The sequence below is a fragment of the Epinephelus lanceolatus genome, chromosome 17 (assembly GCF_041903045.1).
Source record: "Epinephelus lanceolatus isolate andai-2023 chromosome 17, ASM4190304v1, whole genome shotgun sequence".
Taxonomy (NCBI): Eukaryota; Metazoa; Chordata; class Actinopteri; order Perciformes; family Serranidae; genus Epinephelus; species Epinephelus lanceolatus.
Window position 1 is genome coordinate 42,279,470 of NC_135750.1, and position 16,178 is coordinate 42,295,647.

The following is a 16,178-nucleotide window of genomic DNA, read 5'->3' on the forward strand; positions in this document are numbered from 1 at the left end:
TACCTTCAAGGGGATCATTAAATCCCAATTGATAAGGTTTCGCAGGATATGTACAAGGTTGGACAATGTTGAAGTGGCAACTAAAATGCTCTTTAAAGCTCTCAGGTCCAGAGGCTATAGCAGGACTTTTCTGCGTTCTATTAAAGTGGAAGTACAACATAGTTTCTGTGAAGGACAGGTAATAAACAGAAAGGAACAAAATAAAAACCTGGTCCCTCTGGTATCGACCTTTTCTACTTCCTCACTGAAACTTAATTCGGTAGCAAAAACCCACTTTAAAGACCTACAGGGTGCTCTTCGACCTCTGTCGGAATTCAAACTTATTTCTGCTTTTAAACGCAACAGTAATTTAAAAGATCTTCTGGTACATGCCTCATTGGAAAATAAAAAATAACCACCTGAACATGCTCACTTTAAATCAACCAAATATGTCAAGAATAAGTACACAGACTTGAGTGCTCCAGTCTGGCAACAATTCCAACTGGTATCATCAAATCTCGTTTACTTGATTGAATGCAGAATGTGTGAAAAGCTGTATATTGGACAGACGAAAAACACATTGCTTCAACGCTTAAAACAACACATGTACCATATTGGTTGAGAAATAAAAAATACTGAACTTTATGTTCATTTTCGTGCACATGGCGTGGAAAATTTATTAATTGCAGGCCTCGAGTCGAGGATCGGCTGGTCAACAGCACAGAGACTGGCAGTGGAGAGACGTTGGATAGCAAAATTAAAAACTCTTGCACCCAACGGTCTCAATGAAGTTGATTAAAACATCTTTTATCTGCCTTCTCTGAACTGGAGACATATATGTTGTTGAAGGTCCCTTTTTTTTGGCCCAGTCTACCATCGATGGTATTCTGGGCCATAGTTTTTCGTAACTCTTGGCTGGTGGACTGTGTTGAAAATAGAAATGAAAATAAAAAGGACGGGGTGTTGAGGCCCTGTGTGTGCCTGTGCTTTCTGTACGTCCGATAGGACAGCAAGACATCATCAATCCCCTAACCCAACCCTGTCATCTTCATCAGGAGTGGAAAGGAAGATGAAAAAGAAGGACAAAATGAAGCAATGCAAGAAAAACTAAGAAATAAAGAATTAAATGCTATCAGTTTACTTATTTTGAAATAAGAAATATGTTAAGTAAAGGCTCTAAATTAAGGATGTAATATTTTATTTTTTATATGATATACAATGTACAATTTACATTTAATATTACAGCCCGCTATTAGCGCTTTAGAATACAGCCCGCATACCCTGTACTTACCCTGTAACTACATGTAACTATGGGGTAACGAGTAGCGCTTTAGAATACAGCCCGCATACCCTGTACTTACTCTGTAACTACATGTAACTATGGGGTAACGAGTAGCACTTTAGAATACAGCCCGCATACCCTGTACTTACCCTGTAACTGCATGTAATAAGAGGAAAACTACCACTGCATATATCACTTGTTCTGTAAATACAGAGAACAATGTGTGATGTTTGTTTTCAGATTCAGATTCAGAAAACTTTATTGTCTGTCAAAACAGAAAATCTTCTTCGACGTGGCTCCACATACAAAACAAGACAATACACTGATTGGAAACACAGATTTTGAAAGCACGCACAGTGTGTATAGATCTTAAAAACAAGTATAAAATTAAAACTGTAAAAATAGACAAGATAAAAGGTGTGGATATGTGTAAAGTGACATAGTGCATCAGGGTTATTTTTGTCCATTGTTCATTGTTTATTTAAGATGTTTATGGTATGAATGAGTTTTTGTGGATGTTTTTCCTAGATAGGGGGACTTTAATTTGATTTTACTTGCCTCAAAACATGAAAGAACAAACTAAATTAACTGCACAGTAAGCTGTCAGTAAAGCATATCAAGCATATGCGTTGTGTTTTATCTTGCTATATTTGTATGTATTTCCTGGGATGAAAGGAGAGTGAGCACAGAGCTGGAAAAAGGTAAGCTTGCATGCTGAGGAGCCGTAATGCCGGACGAACACAATTGCCAGGGAGAAGACCTTCAACATTTTAATGACTTCAAAATTGTCAACGTGTTTACCCCAAAACACAAGTGAGTCACATCTAGGGTGGGTGAACGCTGTCTGCCGACGGCAAGCAGAGTCATGAAGTCATAAACGAGCGTCCAGTAATGTAAAGCTGGTGAGGTGAGCGACAGCTGAGACGGCCTTCAGACGCCAACAGTATCCATGACAACATACTGTCACCTGGACCTTTGTTCAGGAACAATGTAGATTGACTATTTGTAATTAGGTCATTTTGAAATAAAATCACATCTGATTTATTACTTGCTGCAGAAGTCTTCCCTCCATCTTCCCTCCGATTTTTCATTTTTATTGTCATACTGTACCCTGTTATGATAGAATGGGTACCCAGTAGTTAAAAATACCTGTATAAGAAAAAAAGAAAAATCTTAGAATTCCAGGAATTCTAAGATTTTTCTTAGAATGACGTCACTAAGAGCTACTTTTAGTCTTAGGATTCTTTGTGAATACGGGCCCAGGTCTTTGGAGAACAGTTTATTCATTCGCAATAGTAAAGACAGTCAGAGGCTTCAGCAGAAAAAACAGGAATTATGCTCATTTCTACATGAGAGGGCTAAAGGGGCTTTGGTCAGACCACGTTTCGTCATTATCTGAGACATGGGGCTCTAGTTTCCCAGCGCAGCGCAGGTGGCGCAGGGTGGCAAACCCTGCGCAGAGCTAGTTTCGAGCAGTGCAACCCGAGGTGCGCTCAGTTTGGTAGTTTGGCAGACCGAGGTGCGCTGAGATGGGTGTGGTGGCGCAGCAGGGGGAGGTGTCGACAGATCCAGCTTGGCGCAGTGACAGTTTCGTGCCAAAAGGCTTCGCCGAAGGTGCGCTAAAAGCTCGCCATCTGAAACAAGGTCTACTGTCAGCACAGGGGGAGCGCAGCCGGTGTAAGCCCAAGTTTGGCTGACTGGTGGACAGTGCGCACACGTCACCAAAACCTCACAGGCAGGTTTCCAGAATATCAGGCACATTAACGATGCAATAAATAGCCACAAAACCACTATTCAATGCAACTATCTGCAATCAGCACATAAATGTAACTCTATATCGACTGTCCCGTCACATCTGATGTCAGATCAAAGGGGATTGGCACCGTTTGGCACGCGTAATGGGAACCGAACCTGATATGATTAACACAGCTGCAAACTAATGCGTTCACATCCCTCTCAGCCAACCACAAACAGCCACAGCATCAGATAGGGAGTATATATTCAGCATCTGTCATCTTAGAAAAGTCAACAGAAAAGAAACAGAGTGAGACTGCGAGAGAGAAAGAGCGCGTATAGTTCCGTATATTCTGACACTGCGAGCAGACCTCCCGGACCAAAACATAAGTTTCCTCCTGGGAGGAGTTTGGCTGTCTGACGCTGCTGCTCTCTTCTGCAATGGCGAATTGAGTAAACTCTCATTACGCCTTCACGCGGCGCATTTAAGGGCGAGGAGAGGGGCTCATTTGATTGGTGTTATGTGTGTAAAACCCACTCCACGCCTTCTCTCCTCCCTCTTTCCGACTTGCGCCAGTAGGAGGGACGGAGGTGGGACAGACGAGTAGCTGAGCCAGGCGCACGGTGTGCCAAACTTACAAAATCCGCCTGGCCACACCCAGTTGGCGAAGCGCAGGTGCGCTGTGCCCCCGCTGCGCCCGGTCTGCGAAACTAGAGCTGATGGACACATCCACATCCTTCTTCTTTAACGTGGAGAGGTCCGTCTCTCAGGCCAAACAGGTGGTCTGTCTCTGCCTTCCTGATGGTACTTTGACCACAGACCTGGTCCAGATCAGAGCGATAGATAAGAACAGAGTGGCGACAGCCTTTGATGTTGCCACCACTGCGGTCACATGGTTCATGTTAGCCTCAATAGTTCCAAACACAGCCTCCACTGTCATATTCTTCTATGGGACAGACAGCAGTGAGCTCACTTTTGAACGGTAAATCAATCAATCAATTTTATTTATAAAACCCAATATCACAAATCACAATTTGCCTCACAGGGCTTTACAGCATACGACATCCCTCTGTCCTTTGGACCCTCACAGCGGATAAGGAAGAACTCCCCAAAAAAAAACCTTTAACGGGGAAAAAAACAGTAGAAACCTCAGGAAGAGCAACTGAGGAGGGATCCCTCTTCCAGGACAGACAGACGTGCAATAGATGTCGTACAGAACAGATCAACATAATAAATTAACAGTAAACCGTATGACACAATGAGACAGAGAGAGAGAGACAGAGACAGAGACAGAGAGATGCAGGATAGACGGTAATGGCAGTAGCTTACAACAACATTAATGAAAGTAATAATATTATAATTAATAATAATATATTAATATCTGATAGTATACATGTGTGACAATAATCATATGTGTATGATAACAGTAGAAGTATGACTAATGATAACAGCAGCAGCAGGAGGCATCTGGCAGGACCACGGCAGCAGCACAACCACACACGTCACACTATCCAGGCACCGCTGCAATACGAGTTAACCTGAGAGACAGTGGAGCACAAAGGCTCCAGAGAAGAAGCCGAGTTAGTGACATCCAGAATGGTCGAGTTAGCAAGATGCAGTAATAGGACACGAGAGAGAGAGAGAAGGAGAGAAGGTGCCTGGTGTATTATAGGGGGTCCTCCGGCAGACTAGGCCTAAGTCAGCCTAACTAGGGGCTGGTACAAGGCAAGCCTGAGCCAGCCCTAACTATAAAGTTTATCAAAGAGGAAAGTCTTAAGTCTAGTCTTAAATGTGGAGACGGTGTCTGCCTCCCACACCGCAACAGGAAGATGATTCCACAGGAGAGGAGCCTGATAGCTGAAGGCTCTGGCTCCTGATCTACTTTTGGAGACTTTAGGGACCACGAGTAACCCTGCATTCTCATAGCGTAGAGTTCCGGTGGGATAATATGGCACTATGAGCTCTCTAAGATATGACGGAGCTTGACCATTTAGAGCTTTATAAGTTAACAGTAGGATTTTAAATTCAATTCTGGATTTTACAGGGAGCCAGCGCAGAGAAGCTAAAACAGGAGAAATATGATCTCGTTTCTTAGTTCCTGTTAGTACACGTGCTGCTGCATTCTGAATTAGCTGGAGAGTTTTTAAGGACTTACTAGAGCTACCAGATAATAGAGAGTTACAGTAATCCAGCCTTGAGGTAACAAAAGGGTGGACCAATTCTTCTGCATCTTTTCGGGTCAGGATAGGCCTAATTTTCGCAATATTACGCAGATGAAAAAAACGCAGTCCGTGAGGTTTCTTTTAAATGAGAATTAAAAGACAAATCTTGATCAAATGTTACTCCGAGGTTTCTTACGGTAGTGCTAGAGGCCAGAGCAATGCCATCTAGAGAAACTATGTCATCAGATAAAGAGTCTCTGAGTTGTTTGGGGCCAAGAACAATAACTTCAGTTTTGTCTGAATTTAACATCAGGAAATTGGTGCTCATCCAGGTTTTTATGTCTTTAAGGCATTTATGAAGTTTAGTTAATTGATTACTTTATTCTGGCTTCATAGATAAATACAACTTTGTATCATCCGCATAACAATGGAAATTTACAGAGTGATTTCTAATGATGTTACCTAAAGGAAGCATATATAGAGTACATAGGATTGGTCCGAGCACAGAACCTTGTGGAACTCCAAAACAAACTTAAGTACGTAAGGATGACTCATTATGAACGTGAACAAACTGAAAACGATCAGATAAATAAGATTTAAACCAGCTTAGTGCAGAACCTTTTAGGCCAATTAAGTGTTCCAGTCTCTGTAGCAGAATTTGATGGTCAATTGTGTCAAATGCCGCACTAAGATCTAATAAAACAAGTACATAGACCAGTCCTTTGTCTGAAGCAATCAGAAGGTCATTTGTAATTTTAACTAGTGCTGTCTCAGTGCTATGATGCACTCTTAATCCTGACTGAAATTCCTCAAATAAATTATTATCATGGAGAAAATCACACAGCTGGTCTGCGACTACTTTCTCAAGGATCTTTGAAAGAAAGGGAAGATTAGATATTGGTCTATAGTTGGCTAACACCTCTGGATCCAGGGTGGGCTTTTTTAGGAGAGGTTTAATTACAGCTACCTTAAAAGACTGTGGTACATAGCCTGTTAATAAGGATATATTGATCATATCTAATATATGAGTGTTAACTGAAGGTAAGACTTCCTTAAGTAGCCTAGTTGGGATGGGGTCTAAGAGACACGTTGATGATTTAGATGAAGAAATCACTGTGGTCAGTTCTTGAAGAGAAATCGGGAGAAGCAATCTAAATATATATTAGGTCTTACAGCTGTGTTTGAGGGCAGATAGGTACTATCTGAGGACAGGAGGTCATGAATTTTGCCTCTAATAGTTAGAATTTTGTCATTAAAAAAGCTCATAAAATCATTACTGCTAAGGGCTAAAGGAATACAAGGCTCAATAGAGCTTTGACTCTCAGTCAGCCTGGCTACAGTGCTGAAAAGAAACCTGGGGTTATTTTTGTTTTCTTCTATTAATACTGAGTAATAGTTTGCTCTGGAATTGTGGAGGCCCCTCTTATAAGTTTTGAGACTGTCTGCCCAGATTAAATGAGATTCTTCCAGTTTGGTTATCGCCAATTCCTTTCAAATTTTCGCGATATTTGTTTTAACTTATGGGTTTGAGAGTTACACCAAGGAGCGAACTTTCTTTGCTTTGTTAACTTCTTTTTAAGAGGAGCTACAGAGTCGAGTGTTGTTTGCAGCGAGCCTATGGCGCTATCGACAAGATGATCAATACGGGAGAGGTTAAAGTCGGCACGGGAAACCTCTGTTACTGAAGGACTTGGTATTGAATTTAACGACAGAGTAATCATTTCCTTAAATTTTGCGACAGCACTATCTGATAAACATCTAGTATAGTAACTGTTGCTGAGTGGCGAGTAATCGAGTAAAAAGAAATCAGAAGTAATCAAATAATGATCCGATAGCGAGGGATTCTGTGGAAAGACTGTTAGGTTATCAATTTCAAATCCATACGTCAGAACTAGATCGAGGGTATGGTTAAAACAGTGAGTGGGTTCATGTACACCCTGACTGAAGCCAATGGAATCTAATAATGAGATAAACACGGAAGCCAGGGAGTCATTATCAACGTCGACATGAATGTTAAAATCGCCTACAATAATAACTTTATCTGATTTAAGAACTAAACTGGATAAAAACAAATTCAGAATACGGGCCAGGAGCATGGTACACTATAACAAATAAAAGTGGCTGCAAGGTTTTCCAGGTCGGATGTAAAGGACTAAGAACAAGGCTTTCAAATGAATTATAATCTAGTTTAGGTTTAGGGCTGATTAACAGACTAGAGTTAAAAATGGCTGCAACTCCCCCTCCTCGGCCGCTGCCTCGAGGAATGTGGGTATTATTATGACTGGGAGGAGTGGATTCATTTAGACTAACACATTCATTTGGACATAGCCAGGTTTCGGTGAGACTGAGTAAATCAGTATGATTATCTGAAATTAATTTGTTTACTAACACTGCTTTAGACTATAGAGACCTGATATTTAACAGTCCGCATTTAATTCTCCTGTTTTGTCTTTCTGTCACAGAAGAGGTTTTAATTTTTATGAGGTTGTTATGCACAACTCCTCTTTGTTTAATTTTGGATTTAAATAATTTAGGTAGTCGGGGGACAGACACCGTTTGTATAAAACTATGAAAACTATGGCTGGGTAACTGAACTAGAAGCTCAGAGAAGCGTATAGGACTGCGACTCTGAGTACTGATCTCAACTCTGGGTTGTCAGGGATTTGAATTACGAATAAAATTTGCCAGGTTCCTAGAAATGAGAGCAGCTCCATCCAAAGTGGGATGAATGCCGTCTCTCCTAATAAGACCAGGTTTTCCCCAGAAAGTTTGCCAATGATTAACGAAACCCACATCGTTTGCTGGACACCACCTGGACAGCCAGCGATTAAATGATGACATGCGACTAAACATGTCATCAGTGGTCAGATTTGGGAGGGGTCCAGAGAAAACTATGGAGTCCGACATTGTTTTTGCATATTCACACACTGAGGCAATATTAATTTTAGTGACCTCCGATTGGTGTAACCGGGTGTCATTGCCGCCGACGTGAATAACAATCTTACTGAATCTACGTTTAGCTTTAGCCAGCAGTTTTAAATTTGATTCAATGTCGCCCGCTCTGGCCCCAGGGATATCGCTAACTGTAAAGCTAATGTAGCTACCAAGGCTAGTAGGTTCACATGCAAACAACAGCTAAGAGATTAGCAGGGAAGTCGTAAAAAGGAGGAGAGCTATAAGTGCTTAAACAGAACTAGTGTGGGTTAAGACTTGAAGTAGATGTTTAAGCAACTGAAGTGAGAAAGCAGAAAGCAGGCCAGTAGAATTCACTAGAGCAGTACAGAGACGCTGTCACAGAAACACCGGAAATGACACAACTCGCTTACTGCAATATGTCAGCACGTCAGCACGAATGAAAGATGGGAGAGGAAGGGAGGGAGGGAAGCCTGTGGGAGATGAGACGGAGAGGACAGAGGAAAAAAAAAATATTAAAAGAAACTGTACACAGGTACATTTACAACTCTTATTGAATTACTGTGTATACATCAATGTCAGTTACGTGTATTGAGTGGCTGGATGACAACTAAAAGCGTGATTAGACAAGTTTTTCTGTGTGTTTTTTTTTTTGGAGAGAAAGCTTTGTGTTAGCTTCATGGACTGCAGATAAATTAGCAGCTAAACTGTAATCTGGTGCAATGCATCTCTTATGTAGCTACATGAGATTAATGTAGGGTATTTGTGAATCCTCCCTGACATTGGACAATGATGATAAATGATAGTTTTCAGTTAAACATTTTATGTATTTAAACGATGAATGTGACAATAAGAGCAATTGTGTGTCTGTGAGAACAAGAAAAAATTAAAAGACAATGTAAGAAGGCTCTTACATCACAGAAAATGATAAATTTGGCATTAAGGAAAAACAATTTTATTTAACAGAGATCATATTCCAGCATTAGGACAGCAGAACAAAGGTGGGGCTATGAAATGGTTAAAAAAAGCCATATGAGATTTACTGCAGGCACAACTATGTACACAACTCTTCAAGTTGTGGTTGGACACACTGGAGGAGCTGGTGGAGAGATGCACACTGAAGATGCTCAAGGCTATCATAAATAACCCGGTTCATCCACTACATAACACCTTGATGGAACAAAAAAAACAGCGGTGGACGGCTCCTCTCTCTTCGATGCAGGACAGAGAGATACCGAAGATCCTACATACCTACAGCCATCACGCTTTTTAATTCTTTTGCAAATAATAAATGAGCTGACAGACAATTGAATAAAGTTATTCTTATTGTTATTATTCTTAGCTTATCTGTCATTCACATCTTTAGTGAAGGACCCAATGATGGTCTGAGATGCCTGGTTAAGGAATAGCAACAGTCAGCATTATAACAGCCCTGAGAGGTATTCCAGAGGTTCAACAAACTGAGGCCCTGTCCAAATACCCGCACTTGAGCCCTGAAGTCTTCCCTGAAGTGCACTTGCCGGCAGTGCACTTCATATTTTTTCCGATCTAAGGTCCCATGAGCTCTACCGGAAGGGGCGTGACCTTAGATCGGAAAAAATATGAATGACAGTGAATGAGGAGAGAAATATCATCTTTTGGTCCCGTCTGAGTTGTGACATGAAATCCAAATATGTCGCTAATGAATTTAAAACATAAATTTTAAGGTCAAGAAAGTCATACTTTGTGGTAAAACTGTTGAGATATAAGCTTTTGAAAAAAACATAATTAGAAAAACTACATAGGAGGCGGTCGCGTATGTGACGTCATAGCTTTCGCTCGCTTCCTGCAGCTTGGAGTGACTGCAACCTGGCACAAAACACACAGACATCTTCAGTCATAAATCGATTAATCATAAAACAGTGGAATTTCAGCGGGGAGGCCAAGCTGCAGGAAGCGAGCGAAAGCTATGACGTCACATACGCAACCTCTTCCTGTGTACTCTTGAGTCTTTCTAATTAAAACGCTTATATCTCAACAGTTTTACCACAAAGTATGACTTTCTTGACCTTAAAATGTATGTTTTAAATTCATTAACAACATATTTAGATTTCATGTCGCAACTCAAATGGGAACAAAAGATAATATTGTTCTCCCCATTCACTGCCATTCATATTTTTTCCGATCAAAGGCCCTGTCCAAATACCCGCACTTGCGCCCTTGTGCCCCTTAATTGCGCACTCCCGCTAAGGGGCACAAGTGCGTAGGGTGTCCAAATTGTCTTCTGTTGTTATCAAGGGGTGCAAACCTGCGCCCTTAATGCACCCCTTCCGAAAGTGCGCATCAGACCTCACTTCGCTTAAGGATTTTACCCAGAATCCTCTGTAGTGTCCTCTGTAGTGTCCAGCCCGCACCCAACCTGGGTGCGGGCTGGATGCCTGCGGCCTACAGCTGACCATCTGGATAACACCTCCACCGAGCCACCTACCGGCGGTAGCTTAGCAGCGGCAGATACAGCACCGCTCCAGTGGCCAGAGTTCACCTGCGGCGGGGCCGCGCTGAGGGACCAGATGGTTCCAGCAGCCCCATGTGTACCTCCAACACCAGCAGTCCTATCTTCGGTGCAGGATGCACGCACGCAGCCTACAGCTGACCATCTGGACGACGCCTCCACCAGCGCCTAAAGTCCCCGATCCAAAGCTTGTTGTCCAGCAAACAAAGTATCATTAAGACAAAAAAATACACAGTTCTTCCAAACAGTAAATCATGCTAAGGTCCTTTGGGACCCAAAAGTTAAACCAAAAGGGGTATTTGGGGGACATATTAATATTAGAAGCATGATGTCTAAAACTGAGCAACTGGAAAAACTTGTGGCAGACTCCAACTTGGACTTTCTGGGTCTATCTGAGACGTGGCTAACACCAGCTATTCCCCAAGGCATCATTAACATTGCAGGCTATAACACCTTCAGAAGAGACCGCTCCCATGGTAAAGGTGGAGGAGTGTTGTTATATGTCAAGAACAGCTTACAATGCAGACAACTCGATCTTCCGAAAAATGCCATAGAATGTGTTGGTGTTAAAATCATGCTCTCCTCTGAAATGAGTTTTAACGTTATAGTTCTATATAGACCACCCAAAGAGAAGGATATATTTTTTAACAACTTGGCGGAAATTCTCAAAACCTGTAACAACAAAGAACTCATCCTAATGGGAGACTTTAACCTTGATTGGCTTGATAAATCCAGACGTAAAAAACTAAAGGTCCTGGCAGACCCAGTTGACCCAGACTATTAAAAATCCAACAAGAATCACAAAGTCTTCCAAGACATTACTGGACTTAATTTTCACTAATAGTCCTGATTGTGTCTCTAAAAGCTATAATCTGATCACAGGTATCTCCGATCACAATCTGACTTTAGTGTCACGACGGTTAAATAAGCTAAGGTATAGAGCAGATAATGGAATAAGAGAAGATACACCAACATCATTTATCCACAAAAAGGATCTGGATCACTTAGAAAATGAATTAAAATCAATAAAATGGGACAGAGTAACTGAAAGTGTAAATTGTGAGCTGGCATGTAAGGAGTTACAAGTTATTCTCTCAGAGCTCCTGCTCAAATTCACTCAAACAAAAAATTTTAAGCGTAAACGAAGACAGCCTCTGCCATGGTTCACTGAAGAGCTAGGACAGCTAATGAAAAACAGGGACATGGCTCTGAAAAAATCCTTGAAATCTGGACTAGAAACCGATCGACTAGCTTTTAAAAGCCTCAGAAACAAAGTGACCAGACAGTTCAGAAAGGCCAAAGCAAATTTCTTTTTAAATATCATTCAACAAGCCAAGGGAAATAGCAAGATAATCCGGAACTGCATTGACAAACTATCTGGTAGGGAACAGAAAAAAAACAGCATCCTAGAGCTTAGAACGGCCGCTCACAGTACAGTTAGCAATAGCCATGAGGTGGCAAATATTTTTAATACTTATTTTATTACCTCTGTGACTGATTTGGGTAGATCTTTTCTAAAAAACACATCATGTACTGTACCTAGAGTACAAACGACGGAAGACCCGGTACTGTATTTTTCTCGTGTAAATGAATTATGTGTTACCAAAATTCTTGCCTCGATGTCAAACTCCAAAGCTAAAGACATCTGGGGACTTGATACGGCCTTTCTTAAAAAACATAAAGACATATTAGCCCCACCTCTTATGCACATCACTAATCTCTCATTGGACAAGTGTGTTTTTCCATCAGCCCTTAAGTCAGCCATCGTAACTCCAGTTTTTAAATCAGGTGACCGACAGGAAGCTACAAATTACAGACCTATTAGTATACTCCCCGCCATCTCCAAATTGCTTGAAAAAGTGGTTGCAGAACAATTGAAGTCTCATATTGATAAAGAAAAATTACTACATCCCATGCAGTTCGGTTTCTGTGCAAATCATTCTACTGAAACGGCCTGCTGTTACTTCCTTGAGGTCATCAGGAATAGGCTTGACAAAGGTGGGGTAGTAGGAGCTGTCTTTCTGGACCTACGTAAGGCATTTGATACTGTGAGTCATTCTGTTCTTCTCTCCAAACTAACCAAATTCAAACTCTCAGATAACATACTTAAATGGCTGCAGTCTTACCTGGCAGATCGCTCTCAGTGTGTTAAAATCAAAAACAAATTATCAGACATCCAACCATGTAGTATGGGGGTGCCTCAAGGATCGATTCTCGGCCCTCTTTTATTTTCTATTTACATCAATGACCTCCCCACAGTCTGTGACAAAGTAGAAACAATAATGTACGCAGATGACACAGTCTTACTTACCCATGGAAAAAATCATGCTGAAGTTGCTGCCAAATTATCTGAGGCTATGGACAGAGTAGCGGAATGGCTTGATCAATCTTGCCTAACGTTGAATACAGATAAGACTGTGACCATGTATTTTAATAAACAAAGTAAGAAAAGTGTGTATCCCAATGTATTTGTGAGAGGACAAATGATAAAAAATGCTGATGAAGTTAAATACCTAGGAGTTACTCTTGACTCAAATCTGAGCTTTAAATGACACATTAAAAAATGGCTCATGTTTTGAAATTTAACATCCTCAATTTCCGTCACATTAGGAGCTCTCTAACAACTGAAGCTGCCAAAATGTATCTGAATGCGATGATCATTCCTTACATGAGTTATTGTCTGCCATGCTGGACACAGGCCAACCAAACCGCATTAAAGCCGATCAAATCCTTGTATGGACAGGCCCTAAAAATACTGGATAGGAAACCAAGACAGTACCACCACTGTAACATTCTTTCCAAATACAACCTATTAAGTTTTGATAATCTAATTACCTCCTCATATATTTGTTTAATTCATAAAATAATTCACAATGTTGCCCCCCCTCCACTGAAAAAATATGTGATAGCCTGTTCTGAGCAGAGAACAAGGGCATTAAGATCTGCATCGAGAGGGGACTGCAAGGTTCCACAAAGAAACTCTGCTTTTGGTCAATCCTCCTTTTCTGTCAAGGCCATCAGAGAATGGAATAGGCTTCCCAGTGACATGAAAATTCAAATCATAAAAGCTTCTGCCTTGTCACAAAAAAATGGCTCCTAAGTAATCAGTGTTGCCAACACTAGGTGGTGCTGTCTGATTTCCTGCCAGTGTTGTTTGTTTTTTGTTCTTTCGCTCTGTACACATTTAGAATGTTACTACTGTTCACTGTTACCTCGGTCCTGCTTTACTACAACTCTTCTGTAACTCTTAATTACCATTGCTGGTATTTGATTCTTCTGTGCAACTCTGAACTACCATAGTTGGTACTTAAAATGAAACTGTAAGATGTCAATATTGTCTCTTCACTGTAAATTTAATTTTTATTTATATTTATAATAGGCTAAACAGCACTTTATATAAGCACAATAGGTGCATTTTACCTCATTGTATACTTAATACTTTTCATCAGCACTATACTGTTTAAAAAAATAAGAAATTTCATAGGCATTGCATTGGCACTTTATGTAGGCAACATAGAATATTTATAATAGGCTAAACAGCACTTTATATAAGCACAATAGGTGCACTTTACCTCATTGTATACTTAATACTATTCATCAGCATATACTGTGTAAAAATAAGAAATTTCATAGGCATTGCATTGGCACTTTATGTAGGCAACATTGAATATTTATAATAGGCTAAACAGCACTTTATATGGGCACACTAGGTGCATTTTGCCCTGCACCTTACATTAGGAATAATTCTTTAGACTGTGTATGTATGTATGTATGTATGACACTGTGTGGTATGCTGTGCATATTGTGTGGTATCATATGCTGTATAGCACTATGTGCCATGCAGCGTGCGGGGCATACATGTCCATGTCACATGGGACTCCTATATATGTATCTGATGTGTCTGTATCTGATGTTGTGAGCTCCTATTGTGTTAATTGTGGATTGTGTATTTTGTTGTGTTTTATGTTTATGTTAGAGGACTACAGATGGAAATTAGCCTTTAGCTAAATCTGGTGCAAACATCTTTTTGTTTTGTAAACAACTAATGTATGTGCATGCTGTCCTTTTTATAAACTAAATAAACTAAACTAAACTAAACTAAACTATCGGCTCCGCTGCCGTGCCGGAGCGCAGACGCAACCAACACGCATCTGGTGGAAATTGGCCGTCAGGCTGCCCCAGAGAGCAGCCTCTCTCGGGTAGTCCTTTTGAAATTCGTGGCTGATATCTCTGTAGTGGTTAAATATGAAATGTAATTCGTTTGGGGAATGTCTAATGGCCAACATTCAATCTCAGTATAAGATATATTCTTATATTATTAAATGTTATGTATTAAATGTATTAAATGTAACATGTTATTGTTCTTTGCATACTTTTACTTATTTAGGCCTATGTGTTTTTACCATTCAATAATGATTTTAAGAATTTATTGTAATTAATTTATTGTATTTAAAGATTAATTGTCTTTATTGTAGTATTTATTCAACAGCATTTTAAATATTGATTATCTGATATGAATTGTAAGCTATACCTGATGTCTAGAGTGTGGCTGAATAAAATTTTCCTCTGAACATCTGACCTGTTTGATCCCATTTATATTGGTGAAGACAGGCTAAATGAGAAACTGCTGTCAGTATAATCCAGTACAGTTCAACAGCACCACAATCTACAACTCAACACTTCAATAAAATGTTAGACTTAATATTAAACTGCTGTTGTTTTTTTCTAGGTGTACCAAGTAAACTGTCAAGTCTCCATAAAAATGTAGACAGAAAGCATAATGATGAGACAAATGCAATGATGGACAGTAACTAAGTATATTTACTCAAGTAGCTACTGTACTTAAGTACAAATTTGATGCACTTGTACTTTGGGTATTTCCATTTTGTTCTACTTTATACTTAGAGGGAAATACTGTACATTCTACTCAAGCTACATTTATTTGATAGCTATAGTTACTTTTCAGATAATTTGTTTTATATTTTGTTGTTTCATATTTACAAGTTGATGTGTGTTGTTATAGATTAGACTAGTACACCAGTGACAGGTGTTAAAATTAGTTCTACCATGACAACATTTAAATGCTGCTTACATGTTGGGCCACTCTGCATAATGAGTACTTTTAACTTTTCACGCATTCATTTAATTCGTCTCATCACGTCTCATCCTCATCCTCCACCTCATTCTCCGCTGTCTTTCTGGGATCTGCCTCCTCAGCTGGGCAGCCTCCTCCTCAGCCTGCAGGTACAACAATCCTGCTGCAATAACTGCACCAAGACGCCTTCTCCGATCCATGTCCGTTATTGATTTTTGATTTCCATCTCGCCAATGCTCACGATCACAATAACCACCAACTCTCCACAAACTTTCCCCCCACACCTGACTTTTGATAATAATCAGAGGCCAGTTGCGGGAATTGGATATAGATTAATATGATCAAAAGCCAGCTGCAGGGAAAAGGTTTTAACTTATAAAGCTCTAAATGGTCAAGCTCCGTCATAGTGCCATATTATCCCACCAGAACACTGCACGAGGAGAATGCAGGGTTACTCGTGGTCCCTAAAGTCTCCAAAAGTAGATCAGGAGCCAGAGCCTTCAGCTATCAGGCTCCTCTCC

General features: G+C 40.4%; 1 protein-coding gene across 1 annotated transcript in view; it reads right to left on the reverse strand.

The window, feature by feature from the left end:
• Window positions 1–8,003: 8,003 nt before the first annotated feature.
• Window positions 8,004–16,178, reverse strand: part of LOC117248027 (uncharacterized) — a 62,585-nt gene continuing 54,410 nt past the window's right edge. The window contains exon 2 of the mRNA XM_078160826.1: window positions 8,004–8,544. Coding sequence (XP_078016952.1) covers window positions 8,450–8,544 — 95 coding nt within the window. The 3' untranslated portion in view covers window positions 8,004–8,449. The remainder of the gene's footprint in view (window positions 8,545–16,178) is intronic.